Raw genomic sequence first — 18,830 nt, 5'->3', positions numbered from 1 at the left:
TCAAATCAGTCTTTAAAAGCAGCAGTTAGCCAGATGGGGGAAGATAATAAAAAACCCCATGGACACATCATAAATGCTAACTTGCTATACAAATGTGAAAGCTCATTTAGTTTAAAACTTATAAATGCCATGAATTCCTACCGAAGAGTTGTGTAAAATACCAACTACGTACTTAAAAATAAACTCAGTGCAAATGCTGAACAAACCAATGCAGTTTAAATGCTTAGTAGTTGAGAAGAATAAAAAGCACTAAAGATATATACCCTGATAACCCAGCAATTCCACTTTTAGGTGTGTCTTCTGGAGAAACATTTCACATGTTCAAGGAGACATAGACAGGAATGTTCACCGGCTCACTGAAATAGAAAATTGGAGACAACTCTAAGGAAATGAATAAATAAAATGTGTCTAGTTGGATGGAATGCTGAGGAGTGAAAGGAAGTGAATCAGATCTACATGGATTATGGATAGCTCTTGAAAACAATGATGAATGAAGATTGCTGAGTGATATTTACAGTGTAACCTTTTCTGTAAATAAAAACAACACTGAAGACTTTTCTGTGGATACATATATGTATCCATATACAGTGCTGCTACCCACCAAATAGGTAATAGTGACCACCACTGGGGCCAAGAGGAGTATGGGGGTTGAAGTCAAATGGACTTTTTTATTTCTCCTCCTTGTCCTCTTCCTCTTCCGTCTCCTTGGGCAATGTTCTTACTCTATGGTAAGTAATAAAAAAAATAAAAAATAAAAAAACCTGGAACAACAAAACAATATATAGAAGACTGAAGGTAGTGCAGTCTCCCTTCCTGAAAATACTTATGGGGGCTAATAATTGTAAAAGAAAAAATAACTACCTCCAGTTTTCTTTTCCTTTTTTTAGATTTTATTTATTTATTTGCCAGAGAGAGAGAGAGTGCACAAGCAGGAGAAGCACCAGGCAAAGGGAGAAGCAGGCTCCCTGCTCAGCTGGGAGCCCAAAACAGGACTCCATCCCAGGATCCTGGGATCATGACCCCAGCCAAAGGCAGAAGGTTAACGGACTAGGCCACCCAGGCACCCTACCTCCAGTTTTCCCTGGAGAAATTTAAACCCTTTATGCTGTCAGAACAACAGCAATACCATCTTTATGGTATATAGAGGCGGACACAATTACATCAATAGTTCAAATCAGTATGCATAACCCGATGTAACAAAGTGGCTTCCCATATTATTTGATATATCCTTTTACTTGCCTTACTTCACAATATCATGCAGATAAAACTATGCACTCAAACATACTCTATATGTCACTACAACTAATGTAAAAAAAAAAAGTCAAAGCTAAACCAATCCATGAAAACAATGCAAATGACGTATGAGATCATCATCACACAAACCAGCAGAGTACTGGCACCCTGCGACAGCTGAGCACTCCCACCAGCTGAGGCCATGACATTGGGCTCCTAGCTGCGCGCGAGGATGAAGTCCACGGGAAGAAATGACTCTTTTAGCTTAACTGAGGGTTAAAAGTCGCAATCTCGGATCCCGAAAGAGTGTATTTCGAGATAGGACGCTTGGCAAAATCCAAATAACATTCCTTCTGGGAAAAAAATATAATCAATTACTTCCTTTACTGTATTTTTCAAGTTCCCACTTTTGAAAAAGAGCTAGCTAGGGACGTCAAAATCTAGAGTTTTAATTCTGCGAAAACGGACTTTAGTCAAATCATATCCTCATCCGTGAAACTGGGTGTCAGAAGTTCGAGTCTCCAAAATTCCCTCTAGTTTGAAATCCCAAAATGAGACGAAGCCCGCCTCCTGCAGTTTCGCCAAGAAGAATTTTGACCCTCGCTGCTCACCGTCCGCGCAGTCTCCCGAAGCAATCGTAAGCTCCGCCCCCTGCGCTCCGGACGGCGCGAAAACCCAATTGACAAGAACTCCCTCCGAAGCCCGTGGGTCCGATCTGTGTTCGGCCTGCTTTCCCAGCCGGGGTCGCAGTCCCGGGCGCTCACCCTGGGGCGCCTGCGTGGAGGGCACCCCGCGCTCGCCGGCCTCGTCCCAGAGTCCTCGCTGCCCGCGCTTTCTTACCGCCTCTTCCCGCGTCCGACTCGGCTGAGCTGGGCCCAGCCTCAGCGACCGCTCGGGCCGGGTGGGCGCAGGGGAGTCGGAGACGGACCCCGCGGCCCCGGCTGCTCCCGGTGCGGGAGCCGGCCGCCTCCATGGCCTCCAGGCTGGCGGGGTCCGGCCGCACAATGCCCTAGGAACCGGCATTCCGGAAAGCTGGGAGCATGGTGGGGGTCTTGACCATGGCGGCGGCAGCTGCTCCCCCTCCCGTGAAGGACTACGAGATTGAGGTGAGCTAGTGTATCTCTCTATAGGAGGTGGGCGAACGGTAATCCCGACTTTGGATCTAGGAGGGGAGAGGAGGGACCAGATGAGGCCTCACGGTTGTGACATTGTGTGCAACAATTGCTGGAGTGTGTCGCTTCCTAAAGCCGTGATAAGTGCTAACAAACATTGGAAATTCAGAATTCAAAAGATACGTCGACCAGTTCCCAGATCTTGAAACGTTGGTGGAACCTGATGTTTTGGACTTGTGAAATGTCACAGAGGATCCCAAGATCAAGTCTGGGTTCATCGTAAGGAATCAGAACTTTAGTTTGAAAAGAATCTCTGAGTTCACCTAGTCTGTCCACCTGAAAGACCTTTGAACAACTAGTCCGTTCAACTAACCTAAGACAACCGCTTAGATTGTCATTACGGGAGTCAAAATAATTTTCTAAAGAATCAGTTTCTCATCTCATGGCGTTAGAGCATGGAATGCTGTTATTCTTATGTTTTCACCAAGTTTCAGTGAAATGCTCTAAGCAATCGTTATAAAGATACTTTAATGTCATGAAGTAATGGATTAGCGTCTCAAAGTGACAGTTGTTGTATTTTTACACCTTTTCATCTCAAGCTAGCATTCTAACTGAAATACACATACTGGTGTCTGAAGTGAGCCAAGATGTACCTTCACTTATTTGACTCGGACTTTCTTATTTTTTAGAATTGAATAACTTTTGTCTATTTGCTAATAGTTGTGCTGATATTTGTTTGCTAAATCAAGGAGGTTGCTCAGTTTTCTTGGATGTGAAGAAAGACTTTTGGTACTTGAGTTAGACAGTTCTTGATTTTTGTATGGTCAGTTTATCAAGCTTTTCCTCACAGTTTCTGTTTTTGGTGCCCTGCTTACCTTATTTCATAGTAATGATACTTTCCTTTTAGTATTGCAGGGGTAGGGGCCTTGTATACATTATTTTGCTTCATATCAACCGTGTTGAGGTATCATTATCTGTATCCATACAGATGAGGGAAGAAGGTCAAAAAGTAATTAAAAGTGGGGCGCCTGAGTGGCTCAATTGGTTATGGGTCCTCCTCTTGATCTCAGGTCAGGTCTTGATCTCAGGGTTAGCACTTTAAGCCCTGCCTTGGTCTTCACATTGTGGAGCCTACTTTAAAAATTTAAGAAAAAAAGCTAAACAGTAATATGCTTAGGGTTCGATGCTAGTAGATGTCAGAGCAGCTCTTGAACTTGGATCTGCCTGACTCTAGGGCCTATAGTATCATGCCTTTGATAGCCATCCCGGGATAGTAATAATACTAACAGCTCACTAGCATTTTCTTCCAAGGCTTTTACCATTTCATTTCAGCATGTGACATTTTAATCGGTAATTTATTTTGCCTCGTATTTATCCAACTGGTTAGAAATTTGTCCCAATACCATTTATTAACTACTTATTTGCTCACTAACTTAAATGCTACTGTTCTCGTATACTAAGTTCTAAATATATACTTATTTCTTTATCTGGTTTTCTAAATCCATTCCATTATGTTGGCTACCTTATTCATGCATCAGTACTATGCTTTTTTTTTTTTAAGTAGTCTCTACACCCAAGTGGGGGCTCAAACTCACAACCCCAAGATCAAGAGTCACACGTTCCGCTGACTGAGCCAGCCAGCTGCCCCTCAGTACTTTGTTTTTAAGGACGATAGCTTTGTGATACCTTTTAATTTTCTAGGAGTATAATTCCCCTATTCACTATTTTTTTTTTTTAGACTTTATTTATTTGTCAGAGAGAGAGAAAACGTGTGTACAAAAAGGGGCAGCAGCAGGCAGAGGGAGAAGGGGAACCAGGCTCCCCACCTAGAAGGGAGCCAGATTAAGTTTCGATCCCAGGACCCCAGGATCATGACCTGAGTCAGAAGACAGATGCTCAACCAACTGAGCCACCCAGGCGCCCCGTCCCCATTCATTACTTACCTTTTTTTTTTTTTTTAAAGATTTTATTTTTTTTATTATTTTTTTAATATTTTATTTATTTGACAGAGAGAAATCACAACTAGGCAGAGAGGCAGGCAGAGAGAGAGGAGGAAGCAGGCTCCCTGCAGAGCAGAGAGCCCGATGCGGGGCTCGATCCCAGGACCCTGAGATCATGACCTGAGCTGAAGGCAGAGGCTTTAACCCACTGAGCCACCCAGGCACCCCTAAAGATTTTATTTTTTTTTAATTTTTTTTTTTAAGATTTATTTATTTGACAGAGAGAAATCACAAGAGAGGCAGGCAGAGAGAGAGGAAGGGAAGCAGGCTCTCCGCTGAGCAGAGAGCCCGACGTGGGACTCAATCCCAGGACCCCGAGACCACGACCCGAGCCGAAGGCAGCGGCCTAACCCACTACACCCAGCATAGGGCTGGGACCCGAAACCCTGAGATGAAGAGTCACATGCTTTACCAACTGAGCCAGCCAGACACCCCTCATTACTTAGCTTTTAAAAAATTTTTTTGTCATTCTGGGAAGTTTAGTTTAACGAATGAACTGAGGGAAATTAAAAGAAAAGACTGATGGAGCTTTTTGTAGCTAATAGTTTTTTCTAATATGTAAGGTACTAATTTATGACCAACAAAAATATAACTTTGTAGTATTATATCAACTTGATATGTGAGGGTAATAACAGGAGGCAGGCAGTAACTTTTAATAACAAAACACTGGAAAGTTTTAGTTTTTTTATTTGTGGTAAGTGTCCTTCATAATTTTTACTTGATTAGTAGATTTGAGGATCATAGGTTTGTTCACTATATGTCTGTTTCTTAGAAATAATATGATTTTTTAAAAGATTTTATTTATTTGACAGGCAGAGAGAGAGGAAGGGAAGCAGGCTCCCTGCCGAGCAGAGAGCCGGATGTGGGGACCCGATCCCAGGACCCTGGGATCATGACCTGAGCCAAAGGCAGAGGCTTTAACCCACCGAGCCACCCAGGCATCCTTGAAATAAAATTATTTTTTAAAATATTTATTTTTTTATTTTAGAGAGAAGAGGAGAATGCAGGGGGGAAGGACTGAAGGAGGAGAGAGAGAATCTCTCAAGCAGTCTTCCTGTTGAGCCCAGAGCCCAGCAAGCAGGGGCTTGATCCCATGACCCTGAAATCATGACCTGAGCCGAAATCAAGATTGCATGCTTAACTGACTGAGCCACTCAGGCGCCCCAAGAATACCTTGTTTTTAACGTAAAAAAGGAAAGAGGGAATGGAATTAGTATTTGTAGAGTCTCCACCATGCATTTGACTTCATACATTCTTATTCAATGTGTTCGTTACAAATTTTGTGGGATGGGTGGTACTATTCAAAGGTTATATAGTGAACAGAGGCCAACAGAAATTAACACATTTGTACATAAGTATTGTGGCCTTGAAACTTTTTATTCAAGTATACATAAAGTAAAATACACAAATTATAAGTGTATGGCCTGATGTGATATTGAGATTTGAATGTAGGTTTAATTTTAAAGCTCTTTCTTTAGGGCATCTGGGTAGCTCAGTTGGTTAAGCATCTGCCTTCAGCTCAGGTCATGGGTCCCACATCAGACTCCTGCTCAGTGGAGAACCTGCTTCTCCCTCTCCCTACCGCTTCCCCCAGCTTGTGCGCTTGTGTGTGCGCTTGCTCTGTCTCTGACAAATCAATAAATAAAATCTTTAAAAAAAAAAAGAGCAAAAAAAGCTTTTTTTCCCCTAATAGATCAGGTTCATTACCTAAGGGAGCCTTCCTTTTATTATCCAAATATCTAAAATACCCAAATATCCAAAAATCTAAATATCTAAAATATTAGATCCGTATTTACAATTTATGTTTTATATTATTTTGTTTGAAATAACTGCTTTTTTTTTTCTTTTAAATTGATAGGCATGCAAAAAGCGAAGGAAAGATGATGACAGATCTTCCTGCAAAACAATCACAAAATATCTATCACCGATAGGGAAGACTGGAGACAGTGTCTTCCCTCCACCGAAATCCAGTAATATTCTGGATTATTTTAGAAAGACTTCCCCCACAAATGCGAAGACACTGTCAGCAAAAGAGTGCAAGATAAAGTCATCTGCTCCATTGCCCTCTGACAGCGGCAAAGACTGTAAACCACCGTTGGAAATGTTCTCAAATCTAGAGTTTAAGAAGAGAGGAAAGAGAGTTAATTTATCTCATCGGCTGAATAGTGTAAAAACTGAAAATGAATCTCCAATTAAAATTAGTAGTGATGATAGCAAAAAAGACTCTAGTCTAAATCATGATTTTGTAGAAAGTAATACTTCTCTTTTACTCTACAAGAAACATGTAGAGGTCCTGGCAGAAAGTATTCAAGGTAAAAAACAGCCAAGCACTATGACTTCCATTAAAACCTCTAAGAAAGTGAATCCTAAAAGAAGGATCACAAAAAATGATTGCAAAAAAATGAGAAAAAGGAAGCACAGGGATATAATAGATCTATCTGAAAGCTTACCATTGGCTGAGGAGCTCCATCCAAAAGATGGTAAAGATAGGAAACAGAGTCCGCCTTCCCTAACTAATGAGATGGAGAGTCCTGCAAATGATGTGGACTCCAGAGGTGACAGACCCAGAACAGCCCACTTACATGATAGTACAATTACTGTCTCTTACGAGGAATTTTTAAAAAGTCACAAGGAAAATAAAGCAGAACACATACCAGACTCTACAATGGCAATCTGTATTCCCTCTGAAACTGTTGAAGATATGGTCAAAAGTGGTTGTATAAGTGACCCAGAAGCCTGTGACATTTCCCAACATGGACGCTCTAAGACAGTTACTGTTCTTGCTCAAGTTCACCCCATTCCCCCCAGAAAGACAAGGAAAATACCCGCCATTTTCTTGAAACAGAAGCAGTTGGAAATGGAAAATAGTCTGTCTGATCCCGAGAATGAACAGACTGTTCAGAAAAGAAAATCCAATGTTGTCATCCAGGAGGAAGAGTTGGAATTGGCAGTGTTGGAAGCTGGAAGTGCCGAGGCCGTGAAACCAAAATGCACTCTAGAAGAAAGACAGCAGTTTATGAAAGCGTTTAGGCAGCCGGCAGCCGATGCACTTAAAAATGGAGTCAGGAAGTCTGAGAAGCAGAAGGAGCCCAATGAAAAATCTTTAAACGAGGAAGGAAGAGACAATAATTCTAAAAAAATCACAGAAAATCCTGATGTCCAGGTGGTTTCGAATTATGGCAATTTGCCGTCACACACTGAGAAAGGAAGTTTTCCTAACGAGAAACGTAAAAAGCTGAAGAAAAAGGATAAGAAAATGTTAGATACTGGTACTACCGCAAGCGAAAATAGACAGGGAAATATTCAAAAGAAAGCAGCCACTTTTTCCTTTAGAGATACACAGAATCAAAATAGACTTAGAATGAGTTTAAGACAAAAGAAAATAGAAGTTTTCAAAAACAGCACACTGTTTAACAGTGAAAGGCTTATTTGTAAAGATTTAGCAAATGATGACCTAAAGATTTCCTCTCCGTGTAACAAGAAGTCTTCTAGAAAAACCAGCATGCCGGTAAAGGATAATGTTATACATTCTAAAGCTGAATCTGAAGACAGTTTGGTAAATGTTTTCACACCCAAGCCAACCAGAAGGTCTATAAGAACCAGCAGCACACCTACTACAGTAGTCATTAGCGGTACCAATTCTGAAGAGGGTAGTCCAGCAAAGGCATCCACTCCAAAAGCAGCCAGCTTACTGGAAAAGCACAGTTTATATACAGCAGAATTAATAACAGTACCTTCTGACTCAGAGAGCCCTATTAGGTAAACTTTTGTTTTTGTTCTGAAGTTCTGAGTAGTCTGTATTTAATATTATCTGGGAAGGAAAATACTTCAAGCATTGGAGACTATTATTTTTTCTAGAGCACAGCTGGTTACTATAAGAAACCAGTTTCAAAATTGCTGTTTGTTTTCCACTTTTAATTTAAAGTCAGGAATGATTTCAGAAGGATTTTAGATGTATTTTAGATGACTTCAAGCTCTTATCATGGTTGCTAACTCCTTAGAGAAATATTTTTCAAATATGAATTCTAGGAGTCCCTGGGTGGCTCAGTGGGTTAAAGCCTCTGCCTTTGGCTCAGGTCATGATCCCAGGGTCCTGGGATCGAGCCCCGTATCGGGCTCTCTGCTCAGCAAGGAGCCTGCTTCCCCTCCTCTCTCTCTGCCTGCCTCTCTGCCTACTTGTGATCTCTGTCAAATAAATAAATAAAATCTTTAAAAAAAGAAAAAAACATCTGCCTTTGGCTCTGGTCATGATCCCGGGGTCCTGGGATCAAGCCCCATCTCAGTCTCCCCACTCAGCGTAAAGTCTGCTCCTCCTTCCTCTCTCACTCCCTCTGGTTGTGCATGCTCTCTGTCTGTCAGAGAAATAAAATCTTAAAAAAAAAAAACCAAACCAAGTACGAATTCTGTGCATCTAACAAACATGAGATTAAAAAATAAGAGTTTTTTTTCCTCGGATAAACAGCCATACACTATGATGGTTTTGGCCAATGGGAGAGTTATCTTAGGAGGCAATTTTCTGTAAAGTTTATGATTTCTAAAAGGAAACATATTTTCTGAGAGTTTAGCTTGAAGTTTGGCTTACTTTTCATCAGTAGTTTGAATCTAATTGGGAGTAATTTTTTTAAAGAACTATCCAGGGCGCCTGGGTGGCTCAGTTGGTTAAGCACCTGCCTTCAGCTCAGGTCATGATCCCAGGGTCATTGGTCAGTGGGAACCTGCTTCCCCTACTTGTACTCTGTCTCTGTCAAATAAATAAATAAAATCTTAAAAAAGAGAACTGTCCAGAAATTGGAGCCATAGTTTTTTTTTTTCTATATTTAATTGAAATTCTTACACATAATCATGAAAATGCTTCTGATTGTCTTTTTTTTTTTTCCCAGAATGAAATTCACCAGAATTAGTACTCCTAAGAAATCTAAGAAAAAGTCTAAGAAAAGATGTGAGAAATCTGAAGCCACTGATGGAGATTTTACTTCTCAGACTAGAAAGGTAATTGAAATCTCAGGGGGTTGTTTGAGTGGTATTCTGTTTCCTAAAACAACAACTGCCATTGGAAGTAGTATGCCAAAAGAAGACACAGTTTTATAGATTGGTTGTTAACTACAGTCATAATACTATTACTGTTATTCTGTTCCTCTGGTTAGTTTATTAAGCTGTCAACATAGCTTACTGTGAAATGAAAGCAATTGATAAGGACAGTATAATTTACTTAGAAAAAGATTTTGGGGGGCCACCTGGGTGGCTCAGTCATTTAAGTGTTCAACCCTGGGTTTTGGCTCAGGTCATGATCTCAGGATTGTGAGATTGAGCCCTGCGTCAGGCTCCACATTCAGCCCTGAGTCAGCTTGTCCCTCTCTGTGCCTCCCTGCACTTGTGTGTATGCACACTCTCTCTCTCTCTCTCACTCTGTTTCTCTCTAAAATAAATAAATAAAATCTTTTTAAAAAGAGTGAAAAGAAAAAAACTTTATTTTTTTAAAAAAGATTTTATTCATTTACTTCATAGACAAGAGATAGGCAGAGAGGCAGCAGAGAGAGAGGGAAGCAGGCTCCCTGCTGAGCAGAGAGCCCGATGTGGGGCTCAATCCCAGGACCCTGGGATCATGACCTGAGCCGAAGGCAGAGGCTTTAACCCACGGAGCCACCCAGGCCCCCCAAGAAAAAGGCTTTTTAGTAAGAGTTACATTCTAATCATTTCCCTTAAGACTGCTTTTATACGTCATGATTGAATTTTTGGTTTATTTCTATAGATCAGAGGCTAAAAAGTGGGGTCTGTAACTCTGGTATAGGTCTAAAAACCCTGGTACTGTTGACATTTTGGGCTGGATAATTCTTTGTTACAGGGGCCTGGTTGTGCATTGTAGGATGCTTAACAATAATGGAGGCCTCTACCCATGAGATGCCAGTAGCTCTCCAACTTCCCTGGTTATGACAACTAAAAATGTCTCCACACATTACAAATATCCCTGGGAGGGAAAGAAATTTACCTCCCACCCTGCCCCACTGAAAACCACTACCCTAAAGGGAGAAGTAGAATATATAAGAATACTATAGGGGTGCCTGGGTGGCTCAGTGGGTTAAAGCCTCTACCTTCCGCTCAGGTCATGATCTCAGGGTCCTGGGATTGAGCCCTGCATTGGGCTTTCTGCTCACTGGGGAGCCTGCTTCCCTTCCTCTCTCTGCCTGCCTCTCTGCCGACTTGTAATCTCTGTCAAATAAACAAACAAAATCTTAAAAAAAAAAAAACAAGAATACTATAGCTGCTTTTACAAACTAATCCACTTTTCTCCACTGTGAGAGAATTGGATTCTCCCCAGGGTGAGCAGGAACAGGTATGTGTGTGTTGAAAAGCCCCAGTGTGATTGTGACGTCGTCCTTGCATGAACACTGCCGCGACGGAAGATTGGCATCTCTTCCGTTGTTACGAACGGCTGTCATGTTTTTGACTGCACATCACATTCCAGACGCTACGCTTAGTACTTACTGTTAATCTCATAAAGTAAATATTTAACCCAGTTTTGAAGGACAGAGGAGCCAAAGGAGGTGAGAACATCTTTTAAGAGTAGTTGAAGGGGTGTACAGTGGGATCCAAGCTGCGTGGGTGCAGTGAAGGTTAATAAACAGGGAAAAAGTAGTGAGTGCTGTCAAGAGGTTTCTTCCTTTTTTTTTCTTAAAGGATTTTATTTATTTGATAGAGAGAGAGACAACCAAAGAGGGACCACAAGCAGGGGGAGTGGAAGAGGGAGAGGCAGACTCCTCGCTGAGCAGAGAGCCTGATGCGGGGCTCAATCCCAGGACTCTGGGATCCCGCGCCGAGCCCAGGCCAGATGCTTAACAACTGAGCCACACAGGCGCCCCTCAAGAGAGGTTTCTGATGTAGTCAGGAGTAAGTAGGGCTGGGAGGATGGGTAACTAGGTCAGAATGTAGGGTGTTGGAAATTACTTATTTTCAAGGTAATAGGATTATGGTTGGTTTTAGTTTTCTTTATTTTTCTATTTTCTGTTTTTTATAAACATGAACTTTAAAAAAAAATGTTTTTTTAAGGTAGGCTGTACCATTGTAGGGCAGCTTCTTTCTTTCTCTTTCTTTCTTTCTTCCTAGATTTTATTTATTTGACAGAGAGAGACAGTGTGAGAGAGGGAACACAGGCAGGGGGTGTGGGAGAGGGAGAAGCAGGCTTTCCACTGAGCTTGGAGCTGTTCGCAGGACTTGATACCAGGACCCTGGGATCATGACCTGAGCCCAAGACAACACTTAACTGTCTGAGCCACCCAAGCGCCCCTTAAAATTTTTATCAGAAAAAAATAACGGGGGTGCCTGGGTGACTCAGTCAGTTAAGTGTCCAACTCTTGGTCTTGGCTCAGATCACAGTCAGATTCGAGAGATTAAGCCCTGGGTGGGGCTCTGTGCGAAACATGAAGTCTGTTCAAAATTCTCTCTCCCTCTTCCTCTCATTCTCTTCCCCCGCCACTCACTTGAGCCCTCTGAAATAAAATCTTAAAAAAGTTAGAAAAAAATGCTTTTCAAGACATAACAGAGTTACTTGCCAAAATGTGTGTGTGTGTGGTTTTTTTCCCCACACCTTCACAAAACCATATCTTTTTGTGTAACAGATTGTTTCAATAATTGAGTTGTTAATTTAAACTTAGGTCAGTTATTTTGTAAGAATTTATAAGATTTCATCAGCCTGCCAGAAATTTTGCTAGCAGAACAACAAATCTGTTCGTCTACTTTACAGAAGTAAATCTTTGTTTTCCTAACCTTCTTACGTATATTTTGAATATCCATACCATGCTTTTCAGTGGTTTTTAAAAAACAGCAAACGTTTGTTTAAAAAACAGAAGTGTATAAAATGAAATGTGAAAACTTTTCATCCTCTACTCTCTAGGGGTAACCCACTTCATTTTTTTTTTGAGATTTTATTTATGTATTAGAGAGTGAGGGGGCTTGAGTGGGGGGAGGAGCAGAGGGAGAGAGACAAGCACACTGAGCTGAATGCAGAGCCTGACTTGGGGCTCTGTCTCATGACTCTGAGATCATTACCTGAGCTGAAATCAAGAGTTGGATGATAAACTAGTAGTTACATGTTTGTCCTTCTAGACTTTTTTCTGTGATTAAACAGATATATGTCACTTTTTAAAGAGATCATATAATGTAAACTATTTGCAGCTTGCTTGCTGGTTTTTTGTTGTATTTTTGGGCCCAGCATGGAACCCAGTGCAGGGCTTAAACTCCTGACCCTGAGATCAAGACCTAAGCTGAGATCAAGAGTAAGATGCTTAACCTACTGAGCCACCCAGGTGCCCCTGGATGTTTTTGATCTAAACATAAAAACTTGTAAAACTCAGAATATTGAATGCACGTTGCCTGGAAGATAATATTTAAATGCATAAGATCACTTAGTACATCAATGGCAAAGTCAGGCCTAAAGGCCAGACTTTTTTCTTATCTAGTGCTCTTTTCCATACTTAATACCTTTTCAGCCTCTTTCCAGTGGATTCGCCTCAAAGGTGACTAAAATCAAAGAACAGATGCCATGAAGATGGTGGGCAAATAACCAGCAATTCTTTCCTATGCATCCAGATATCTAATACAGACATCTCTCTGGGTGTTTTCCACAAATGTAATTACATTTATCTGAATAAATTTCCAGTTAGAAATAAAGGCAAACCAAATATAACTAGACACATTGTAATTTAATTTCCTTGCTAAGATTTGAGTAACTATTTCTTTGTCTTTTATTTAATATTATTTGTGATTATAGTTTTCTATTATATATTGATTTTTAATGGACTTTATTTTTTATTTATTTTTTAAAATTTATTTAATTGACAGAGACAGTGAGAGAGGGAATACAAGTGGGGCAGTGGGAGAGGAAGAAGCAGGTTTCCCACCAAGGAGGGAGCCGGATGTAGGGCTCGATCTTAGGACCCTGGAATCACGACCTCAGTTGAAGGCAAACACTCAATGACTGAGCTACCCAGGTGCCCTTTTAATGGACTTTAGTTTTTAGAACAGCTTTAGCCTCAAGCAAAACTGAGTGGAAGATACGAAGATTTTCCATATACCTCATGTCCCCACACTGCATAGCCTCCCACATTATCAGTACCAGAGTAGTACATTTGTTACAACTGATGAACCTGCATTGGCAGATCATTATCACCCAGAGTCTGTAGTTCACTTTAGGGTCCACTCTTGGTCTTGTATATTTTGTGGGTTTAGATGTTTCATGGTACATATCCACCATTATAGTATCAAACAAAGAGTGTGGTATCACTGCCTTAAAAATCCTCTATGATGGGCCTGTTCATCCCCTCCTCCCCACCTAACTCCTGGCAACCACTGGTCTTTTTTACTGTCTCCAAAGTTTTGCCTTTTCTAAAATTTTTTTTTAAAGATTTTATTTATTTATTTGTCAGAGAGAGAGAGCACAAGTGGGGGGAGCAGCAGGCAGAGCAGGCAGAGGGAGAAGCAGGCTTCCTGCTGAGCAAGGAGCCTGATGAGGGACCCGATCCCAGTACCCTGGGATCATGACCTGAGCCGAAGGCAGCCGATTAACTGACTGAGCCACCCAGGCGTCCCAGCCTTTTCTAATTTTTTTAATCATTAAATATAAAATGTTTGTCACTAACCTGTATTAATATTTCATATTTTTTTGTTTAGGCAAGCAGTGCTTCCAAAAATGTATCTAAAGCAAAACAATTGATTGAAAAGGCAAAAGCTTTACACATTAGTAGGTCAAAGGCTACCGAAGAAACAGTGACACCCTTGAGACGTTCATCTAGACATCAGACACTTCCTGAAAGGAAGCCGTTGTCAGAAACAGAAGTAAGTATTAGAAATATTTATTGGTATGAGTTCTGTCCTCTTCTGCTGCTTAAAGTGGGAGAAGGAAACCATTTCAAAATTATAGGGTAGAACTGTAAGATACCCTTGAGGGCGGTAGAAAGAATATCATTTTCAGTTGTGTTTTAGAAGCTTTGGGTTCTTTTGCCTGCAGAATACAGTCTGAATCCTTACCAAGTTACTCATGATCCTTTACAGGCTGAATAAGCTCTTCCCTTTCCTCAAAGCAACCATGTTCCTCATACACACAGTTTGCTCTAGTCACACTAAATTATTCATTTCTCCCCCAAATGGTGCAGTTTTTACTTGTTCCACTTTGTAGTCTTGGCTTGAAATGGCTATTCAGAGCACTCTCTTCTACCTGAGGAATTTCTACTCAAACGTTAAGTCCTGCCAAATGCTAACATTTCCTCTTTTTTTCTTTCTTTTTAAAATACTTTATTTATTTGACAGAGAGAAAGAGAGATCACAGGTAGATAGCAGCCAAAAAGAGAGGGGAAAGCAGGCTCCCCACTGAGCAGAGAGCCTGATGCAGGGCTCGATCCTAGGACCCTAAGATCATGACCTGAGCTGAAGGCAGAGGCTTAACCCACTGAGCCACCCAGGCGCCCCGCTTCCTCTTTTTTTCAAACCATCTTTATTATGGAGATATGAGTCACATACCATACAATTCACTATTTAAAATGTGCAATTCATTGGCTTTTACTATAGTCACAGAGTTGTGCACCCATCACCACAATTTTAGAACATTTCATTACCCCAAAGGAACCCCTATTTCCCTTAGCTGTCACTTCCCAGTCTCTCCTCCCCGAGCCACACCCAACCACTAATCTACTTCCTGTCTCTGTAGATTTGACTATTCTGAACATTTCATATAAATGGTATCATATGTATAGTATATGGTCCTTTGTGTCTGGCTTCTTTCATTCATCATAATGTTCTCAAGGGTCATCAATGGTGGAGCATCAATATTTCATTTCTTTTTATTGCCAAATAATAACCCCATTGTATGGATATATCACATTTTATTTACCCATTCATCAGTTGATGGCCATTTGGGTTGTTTCCACTTTTTGGCTATTAAGAATAATGCCTCCTCTTGAAACCTTTGCTGATGTCTTCAAGACAAGTAGTTTCCTTCCCTACATGTACTTTACTTCTATGGTTTTTGTATTTTGGTTAGTATTGCCTTCACCATACTTATAGACTAGCTCCCTCTCCATCACCTAAGCCATGGTGTAACCTTGAAGCCAACTCTTGTTTCATCTGTATGTGTAATCAGTGCCTGCTATATTGCCTGATACACAGTAGATGCTCGATAAATGTATGCTGACCACATGAAAATGTATCAGATTTTCATCTCATACATTTATAGAATGTATAGCTTTCAAAGAATAGACCTAAAATTTTTATAGCTTGGTCATATTAATTCTTAAGTCTGTTGGTTGCTTCTTTAAAAAGGAAGGCCATGGTCATAATAAATCCACTCTTTGATATGTGAACTTGTATGATGTAATGTAGACTATTGTCACTGTATGTTTTCTGGATTAGGTAGTGTCTGATGGAGAGAGGTATGGAGCTGCTAATGTCATTATCTTAACCTGGGGCTTCTAACATCGTAATCCTCTTGACATTTTAAAACATCAATTGTATGACATATTTTTAAAATGTTTTTCTTATTCTGCCTTAGGACTCTGTAATAATAATCGATTCAGATCATACTTCTTTAAAGCATCCCGAGAAAAATCAGAAGAAACTTCAGTGTCTGAATGATGTGCTAGGAAAGAAACTAAACAAGACTCCTAAAAATGTACCTGGTAATCAAATTTGATAATGCTTATGATGAACATTAGAATGTTTTAGAGAGATTATATTGCTCTCAGTGCTGTCACTTTAATTCCTTGCCTTCTATGGTTCAAACTTTTAATTATATTAAGTATTTCTATCTGTCTGTTTAGCCTCAGTTAAGTTTAGAGGTTCTCAAACCTGATGGATCATCAAAATCATCAGAGTAAATTAAAAAATTTCCTAAATCTTTAGGTCCTTCCCTAGGCATATTGACTGAGAATCTCTGGAGGGGGGGTTATGGGAATCTATAGTTAAAAAGTTGCCTGGAGATTCTGATAATGATATTGGGAGAGCAGATCATTGTATAGAAATTTTTTAAAATAAAATTTAGTCTTTTTTAAGATTAAAGAAAGTAAAAAGGTTTAATTTTTTTTAAGTTTAAGAAGGTAGTCGTATAATTTGAAAATAGCTGGAGGTAAGAAGAGATGATAAACATTGACACTAACCTAAGTATTTATTTTTCTAAGGGAAAATGAAAGTTGCTCCTTTATTTCTTACCAGAAAGGCTCAAAAAACAGCTGATCCTGTTCTTGGTTTTGATGAAAGCAGGTCAGTCCAATAGAAATTTTTAAATGCTGAAATATCTTACAGAATGTTTTTTTATTTTTTTTCCTTTACTTTGATGAGAAAGCATGTATGTTATCATTTGAGGCTTTAATAAGTTCACTTTTAAAGATGACAATATTGACAGTGCTACAACTGCAATTTGAAGATCATTTTGTGGCCCATCTCTAGATGAAACAGTGGAAACATAAACCAAAAACACCAAAGAGCTGATTCTGAACTTATTCAGTAAATATTTAAATACCTGCCATGGGGCACCTGGCTGGCTCAGTTGGAGGAGCATGTGACTCTTGATCATAAGGTCATGAGTTTGAGCCCCACATTGAGGGTAGAGATTACATTAAAAAAAATAATAATAAGTAAAAATAAATGAATAAAATAAAATCTTCCAAATACCTGCTATGTACCAAGCAGTATATTTGGCACTAGAAATATTATGGGGAACAAAACAAGACACATTCTCTGTCCTCATGAGGCTTATATTCTAGAGGAAGGATAATCTATAATTAACTATTAATTGAGCCAACAAATGAAAAATTGCCGTTGTATTAAGAAGAAGAGGTGCCAAGTTCTATTAAAGTTTATATTAAGTGGATTTGGTCTGGTCAAGCAAGCCTTTGCTAAGGAAATGTCACCTGAACTGAAGGATGAGCAAGAGTTCATCAGGGTAGAACAGTGTTCTAACCAGAGGGAACAGTCTGCAGAGTCCCTATAGCTGGAAGGAGCATGGCAAATAGAGAAGTCTGAAAGAATGCCAGTATGACTTGAGCACAGAGAGCAGAGGTGAGAGAACTGTAGGAGTAAGCTGGAGAGGTAGATGCCAGTCCATGTAACACCTTTGGACCACGTGCAAGAATTTTGTCATTACGGCAAGGGCCATAGGAAGCAGTCAGAGGGTTTTAAACACACGTCTGGACGTAAATATTTGGAATTTTGGAAAGCTTATGCTGACTGCTAGATCAGTTTGCTAGATCAAAATCCATAGTGATTAATTAGATCTGGGGGCTGGGGGTAAGAGAGAGGAAGGTGCAAAGATGACACTTCAGTTCTGGTGTCCCTGTGCAAACGGATGGGATGTTGGCAAAAGACCAGGTTTAGGGACATCATGTTCAGGTTATTTTTTTCCTCTTTCAGTTTTATTGAGGTATAATTACATATTGTTAAATGCACAAATCTTTTTTTTATATTAAAGTATAATTGACATACAATATCCTGTTAGTTTGAGATGTACATAATAATGATTCAATATTTTTATATGTTACGAGAAGGTCCCCATGATAAGTCTAGTTACCATCTGTCACTGTATAGAAAGTGTTTTATAGTTGGTTGTTTTTTTTTTTAAGTGTGTATAACCTTAGCTTTCCTCTTTCACATCGTTTTCTTAAAAGTCAAGATACATCTGAAAAAGCTCAGGATTGTGAAATGAAGTTTAAAGCAAAGCGGGACTTCCTAATGAGTGGTTTGCCAGATTTGCTGAAACGACAGATCGCAAAGAAAGCTGCTGCGTTAGATGTGTACAATGCAGCGAGTACTAGTTTCCAGAGAGTCGTCCATGTTCAACAAAAAGATGATGGTGAGTTTCTTATGAGGTATTTTTAAATGAAAATATTCTTCATATTTAATATTCTATATATTTTATTTTAATATTTTAAAATTTAATATTATGTATTTTTAAATTTTAATTTAAAGATTCTAAAATTTTTAAATTTTAGAAGTAATGTGAAACCGTAAGTTGACTTAAAACGAAGCTAAGGTTTAAAGATAATTCTTTTTTTTTTTTTTTAAAGATTTTATTTATTTATTTGACAGAGAGAGAGAGATCATAAGTAGGCAGAGAGGCAGGCAGAGAGAGAAGAGGAAGCAGGCTCCCTGTGGAGCAGAGAGCCCGATGCGGGGCTCGATCTCAGGACCCTGAGATCATGACCTGAGCCGAAGGCAGCGGCTTAATCCACTGAGCCACCCAGGCGCCCCTAAAGATAATTCTTAAGGGGAATTTAGTGGGAATTCGAAGGGTGTGTTTCACTCTCTTTTCCTTTACCAAGGATGGGGAGGTCAGGGCAAGAGAGCCAGTGGCGTCCTCAGCCCTCCCCCTCTGTGCAGTGGGGAGCAGGCACTTGGGTGGGACCTCAGTGGATGTTGTTCTCCAGAGAGGCGCCGTGTTCTAAATGGAAGGCCGTGCTCTTCACACACGTAGCCTGTGTGTGAACAGATCATCTTTTAAGACTTT

The 18,830-nt window shown here is 40.1% G+C and overlaps 1 protein-coding gene across 2 annotated transcripts in view; it reads left to right on the top strand.

Annotated features, from left to right (window-relative positions):
* The first annotated feature begins 2,210 nt into the window (after positions 1-2,210).
* ATAD5 (ATPase family AAA domain containing 5) overlaps positions 2,211-18,830 on the top strand; it is a 44,537-nt gene continuing 27,917 nt past the window's right edge. For both annotated transcript variants that reach the window (XM_045985883.1, XM_045985882.1), the window contains exons 1-7: positions 2,211-2,339; positions 6,204-8,104; positions 9,226-9,334; positions 14,009-14,173; positions 15,882-16,008; positions 16,507-16,588; positions 17,992-18,176. In XM_045985883.1, the coding sequence (XP_045841839.1) occupies positions 2,274-2,339; positions 6,204-8,104; positions 9,226-9,334; positions 14,009-14,173; positions 15,882-16,008; positions 16,507-16,588; positions 17,992-18,176 (2,635 nt within the window). In that variant the 5' untranslated portion in view covers positions 2,211-2,273. The remainder of the gene's footprint in view (positions 2,340-6,203; positions 8,105-9,225; positions 9,335-14,008; positions 14,174-15,881; positions 16,009-16,506; positions 16,589-17,991; positions 18,177-18,830) is intronic.

The sequence above is a fragment of the Meles meles genome, chromosome 18 (assembly GCF_922984935.1).
Source record: "Meles meles chromosome 18, mMelMel3.1 paternal haplotype, whole genome shotgun sequence".
Lineage (NCBI taxonomy): Eukaryota > Metazoa > Chordata > Mammalia > Carnivora > Mustelidae > Meles > Meles meles.
This window is presented reverse-complemented; position numbering and strand designations above follow the sequence as displayed.